A 6,000-nucleotide genomic window follows, 5' to 3' on the forward strand; every position below is an offset into this window, starting at 1 on the left:
TGATGTGCTGGCCTTTTGGCAGTGGATAAAACAATTTCTGAATTTAGTAGCCCAAGGAAAAATAACTTTTCCAAGAAATAAACCAGATAAAAAATAACTTGGGTATATGTAGTACAAAAAAGCAGACCATTGGGAAGTGTGCAAAATAAGCTTGGTAACTACTTGGTCTTCATTTTATTATAAAAATATTGATTTAAAGCGGTTTTAAAAGGTATATTACTATCTCTAATATAACTTTGCCCATAGTTGACAGATGTAATGAATTTACAGATCTCCATGGCTTAGATTTGTCTTATTTGGAGTTGTCCAAATTAGACTTTGTTTAGGTGACTTATAAGAATTAATTCCGAACTGTTATGGCTCAACTTATTTAAATTCATACATACTGTGTTTTCTTGTATTTAGAAGTGGCCTTAATGTTTTGAATGCTTTGAGTGCATGCGTTGGATATAGCTTGGCTTTTCATCTCAGTCTTGATCCTCTTTTAGGCTTGAGGAGTAGGGAAGGGACAGAGTCTAAATACAGTGAGAAAAAATAATTGAGTTGCAGCAGAGTTGTAGCTAAAATTGCCTGCAAAAGAGATGCAATGCAGTTCACTTTGCACCCTTTTTAACTTAATTTTTGGTCATTAAAGTTGTTTATATAGCTAAAAATTGAGTTTTTAGTTGGAAACGTAAAAAGTTCCTGTTGTGGCAAACCTTTTGTTTTAATATCAAGTAGTTGATCAACAGAAATGAAATGAGTGCCAATATTTAAAACATCTTCGGCTTGACAGTAAAATTGCCTTTACAATGTGTTAGGACTCTTAATGGATAAAGTAAAGGAAGGACAGGAAGGAAATTCCTGATTATAAGGAATGTATAGTCTCATTGAAAAGATAAGAAAACAGACCACAAAGCTGTATATGTAAATAAGTCCTGAAATTTAAAAAAATTGTATCATATGAGTTAGGAATAGGAAGAGGAAATTATTCATGGCCTTGATACCTCTTAAGATGAAAGATGTAATTTTTTCATGTGTCTTTTCCATTTGATTACCGTATTACTGTTGTCAGCTTTGGTATTCCCTGTTGTTTGTTGGAAAAGGGTATAACTCTTCTATCTTAAGAGAAGAGTTTTTTTTCTCTATTTGAGGTTGTATGTTCTAAAGCTATAATGTTAATAAGATCACCAGTTGTATTTTGGTGTGATGACATGTTATATGCAAATGTTTGAATGGATGAAAACTGAACATGTTTTTGCCACCTAGGCATGTCAAGTTCTGCAGAAGTAGAAATGCAGTATGCCCCACAGGCATCTGTTTTACCTGGTTCCCATAGGCTTTCTGACCCAGTATTATTTGTAATATCTTCACATATAACTCTGGCATAAAAAAGTCTGGTTTGGTTTTATCCAGATAAAATACATACTTCTTCTTGAATATTGGCCTAATTTACTCCTAAGTTTATCAAACATCTACAGTATGCTAGTATATTAAATCACTAGAATTTTGCTTGGACTCGGACCCTTACACCCTTTTTCTAAACCAAAGGACCTGCTTATTCATGAGACATTCTTCAATATTCACTGTTTTTTGATGCATCTTTCTCTGCAGCTTGTGCCCCAATTAGTTCGTATTTTAAAGAACCTCATCATGTCCGGATATTCACCAGAACATGATGTTTCTGGTATCAGTGACCCCTTTTTGCAGGTGAGGTTGAAAGAATGTTTTAAATAAATGTTATATGAATTTAATATCTTTTAAGTAGACCATTTCCTTCCTCTTAAAGTTTGTGTTGAGTAGAAATTTGGTAGTTAATTGATTAATTATATTAATGAATAGTGACACAATTCTGTATTAGATTATGAGGATACAATTACAAGTTTGTTCTTTTTTTTTTTTTTTTTTTTTTGAGACAAGGTCTTGCTCTGTCACTTAGGCTGGAGTGCAGTGGCACAATCTTGCCTCACTGCAGCCTTGACCTCCCAGGGTCAAGTGATCCTCCCAAGTAACTGGGATTTCAGGTGCACGCCACCGTGCCTGGCTCATTTTGTATATTTTGTAGAGACAGGGTTTTGCCATGTTGCCCAGGCTGGTCTCAAACTCCTGGACTCACGCAACCTGTCCACCTCAGCCTCTCAAGGTACTGGGATTACAGGCAAGAGCCACTGTGTCCCACTTAAAATTACAGTTTTAATAGTCAAAATCATTTACTATTTGAATTATTTACTATAGCTCTGCAGGTGGTAGTATGTGGTAGTATCCTTTAGCTGTGGAGTACTGAAGTGTGGGTTGTCTTATAATAACTTTATTAGATGTAAAAGCATTTATAGCTTCTCTAAAGAAAATGTTTTCAATTCTTCTGTTTGATTTTTGACCATTTCTGATAGGAATAAATGGTTCCAAATGAAGTTCTAAGACTTCATTTAGTCATTTGAATTTCATACCAAGATGAGATTTCTTTGTGTGAGACATAATTTGTTGACACCTCTCATATTTTGCACATTAGGTACGCATTTTGCGGTTATTAAGAATTTTAGGACGAAATGATGATGATTCAAGTGAAGCTATGAATGATATATTAGCACAGGTGAGTAGACCAAACTTAAATATTTATTTTAGTTTCGCAGGGAGTAGAATGATTATGGTTATATGGAGCAGTTTTTATTTGTGTTTCCTCATTCATAGCTGTAATTACAAAATGCCTCTTGTTACCTGTGGATATTTTTTGGAAACATTGTTTTTATCACTTACGTACTGCCCTCAATATGTCTTTTCAGGTTGCCACTAATACTGAGACTAGTAAAAATGTAGGAAATGCTATTCTTTATGAAACGGTTTTGACTATCATGGATATTAAGTCAGAGAGTGGATTGCGAGTAAGTCGTTTTAAATCTTTTCTTGTCCCCTAAATGTTTCATTTAGAATGGTTGACTTGGACTGGAGTACTTCAGAGTTGTATTCCATTTGGAACTCAACTTTAAGAAAGAATGATGCAAAATGTGGAATGCTTGATTTTTGGTATCTGAAATACCATTCCTTCCCGCTGAAGGCTTAACATTGATTATAATAAACTTTGGGAGATCTTAGATGTAGCAGTATAGTGAATATATTTGTCTTATCATTGTTGATGTTAACCTTGATCATTTGGTTGAGATGGTGTCTGCTGGGTCTTTCCACTGTAAAGTCATTATTTTTTCCTTTGTAATGAAAAATATTTTGGCAGATATTTTGAGACTATGTAAACATCCTATCCTCAGATTTTTACCTATCAGTTTTAGTATCCACCAGAGAATCTTGCCCACAACAATTATTGAGATGGTATTCTAATGACAAATTTTCCATTTCCCTCATTTTTTTTCTTATTAAATAATTGGAATTCTTCTATAGAGAGGAGTTGTCCCTTCTCCTTCATGAATTTGTTCATTTTGTCGTTTATTAATATTAGAACTGTTAGTCCATAGCCTTGTAAAAAACAAATGTACTAGAATATAATATTTTGTGTACAGTTCTTTTTGTCTTTAGCATTATAGTATCTAGTCAGATAACCAAAGTAATTTAGGTTAAGTCCTTTTCCTCTCCGCACCTTTCAAACAGAATGGTAACATAGCATATATATTGTTCTGCACCGTACTCTGTTCACCTAACATTATCTTGGAGCCAGTTCCAAATTCATGTATAGAGATAAGTCTTGTTCTTTTTTTCTTAATTGTGATAAAATATATATAACACAAAATTTACCATGTTCAGCATTTTTAAGTGAACAGTTAGTACACTCATCTTGTTGTGTAACCAGTACTATAGTTTATCTCCAGAACTTTTTTGCCTTAAAGTCTATATCCATTAAACAATAACTCTCCATGCTGTAACTACCTCTAGTCCCTGGCAACCACTGTTCTACTTCTGTCTATGAATTTGACTACTCTCAGGTACCTCTGAAGAGATATAAGGAAAAAACGCAAAATGTTTTTTCTACTCTTTACTGTCTACCCTCACAGAGTCATTCAACACTTCACTTCTTTTTTGTTTTGTTTTAGGGACAGGGTCACTCTCGGTTGTTCAGGCTGATCTTGAACTCCTGGCCTCAAGCAATCCTCCCACCTCAACCTCCCGAGTAATGTGAGCCATCATGTCCAGCTCCAACATTTCACTTCTGACACCATATGTGTTGGGGCTATTTCCCTATACATCAGGCGGTTTTCTGGTGGATACCAGCTGGGTATCCTCTAATTGAATTCAGTTCTGACACTGTCTCCCTGGAGATAAGGTGTCACATCCCGCTGGTTGCGGGCCTGTAATCCCAACACTTTGGAAGGCTGAGGAGAGTGGATCACAAGTTCAGGAGATTGAGACCATCCTTGCTAACACAGTGAAACCCCGTCTCTACTGAAAAAAAAAAATACAAAAAAATTAGCCGGGCGTGGTGGCAGTGCCAGCTACTAGAGAGGCTGAGGCAGGAGAATGGCATGAACCTGGGAGGCGGAGATTACAGTGAGCCAAGATCGCGCCACTGCGCTCCACTGGGCAACAGAGCGCGACTCCGTCTCAAAAAAAAAAAAAAAAAAAAAAAAAAGGTATCACATCCTACAGTTTGAGGGCTCAGTCCCACAAGACTGACCCCCCCACCCCAACTTCAGATGCCACTCCCAAGCTCAGGTTGTGACCTGTGCTTCTGACCAACCAGCTGTAAGTCAGGGTTCCCACAACCCCCTCCTCAGGTTTAGTTAGTTTGCTAGAGTGGCTCACAGAACTCAGGGAAACACTTCACTTATGCTTGTTGGTTTGTTATAAAGGATATAGATGAACAGCCAGATGGAAGAGATGTATAGGGCAAGGCATGTGGGAAGGGGTTGGAAGCTTCCATACCCTCTCCAGATGTGCCGCCCTCCAGGAAGCTCCACATATTCAGCTATCTGGAAGCTCCTCTGAACCCTGTCCATTTCAGATTCTTGGAGGCCTCATTATGCAGGCATGATTGATTAAATCATCGGTGATCAGTTTAACCTTCAGCATCTCTCCCCTCCCCAAGGTCGGGGGATGGGACTGAAAGTTCCAACCTTTTAATATCATGGTTGTTCCCCTGGCAACTAGTCTCCATTCTGAGGCTATCTTAGGAACCCATTGAGAGTCATATCATTAGAACTAAAGATGCTGTCACACAGGAAATTCCAAGGGATATAGGATTTGTATGCCAGGAAACAGGGACAAAAACCAAGTATATATTTCATCATATCACAGTACCTCATATAAGTGGAATCATACAGTTTTTATCCTTTTGATAAGCGTATTATTTAACATAATGTCTTCAAGGTTGAACCATGTGTCAGAATGCATTCTGTCTTAATGGCTGCATGACATTCCATTGCATGGGTGTGCCATAGTATAATTAGCAAATTTGCTATTAACGGAGTTTTAGGGTATCTCCTATCATTTGCAGTTATCAGTAGTGCCACAGTAGACTTTTGTCTATATGTACAGTTGTTTGTCAGATCAATTCCTAAAAGTGAAATTGATAAAACAGAGAATATACTTTCACTTTAAATATAGTTATTTCCAGATTTCCCTCTAAAGAGGCTGTACTAATATTATTCTTCCACTAACAAAACACTGTCAAAACATTAAAACGACCTTCCAGCACTTACCTTTAGTGTATGATTTTAAGAGTTTGCCTTTGGATTTTTTCCTTTTTTTTTTTTTGAGATGGAGTCTTGCTCTGTTGCCCTGGCTGGAGTACAGTGGTACAATCTTGGCTCACTGCAACCTCCGCCTGCTGGGTTCAAGTGATTCTCCTGCCTCAGCCTCCTGAGTAGCTGGGATTACAAGCATGCACCACCATGCCTAGCTAATTTTTGTATTTTTAGTAGAGACAGGGTTTCACCATGTTGGTCAGGCTGGTCTCGAACTCCTGACCTTGTGATCTACCGGCCTCGGCCTCCCAGAGTTCTGGGATTACAGACGTGAGTCGCCATGCCCGGCTCCAGTTTGGTTTTTTTTTTTTTTTTTTTTTTTTTTTTTTTTTTT

The 6,000-nt window shown here is 37.3% G+C and overlaps 1 protein-coding gene across 3 annotated transcripts in view; it reads left to right on the forward strand.

The window, feature by feature from the left end:
* The window catches only part of AP1G1 (adaptor related protein complex 1 subunit gamma 1), an 88,474-nt gene that overhangs the window by 48,476 nt on the left and 33,998 nt on the right, over window positions 1–6,000 (forward strand). For all 3 annotated transcript variants that reach the window (XM_025369980.1, XM_025369982.1, XM_025369981.1), the window contains 3 exons: window positions 1,594–1,689; window positions 2,489–2,569; window positions 2,760–2,858. In XM_025369980.1, coding sequence (XP_025225765.1) covers window positions 1,594–1,689; window positions 2,489–2,569; window positions 2,760–2,858 — 276 coding nt within the window. The remainder of the gene's footprint in view (window positions 1–1,593; window positions 1,690–2,488; window positions 2,570–2,759; window positions 2,859–6,000) is intronic.

Source organism: Theropithecus gelada, chromosome 20 (assembly GCF_003255815.1).
Source record: "Theropithecus gelada isolate Dixy chromosome 20, Tgel_1.0, whole genome shotgun sequence".
NCBI classification, from domain to species: domain Eukaryota; kingdom Metazoa; phylum Chordata; class Mammalia; order Primates; family Cercopithecidae; genus Theropithecus; species Theropithecus gelada.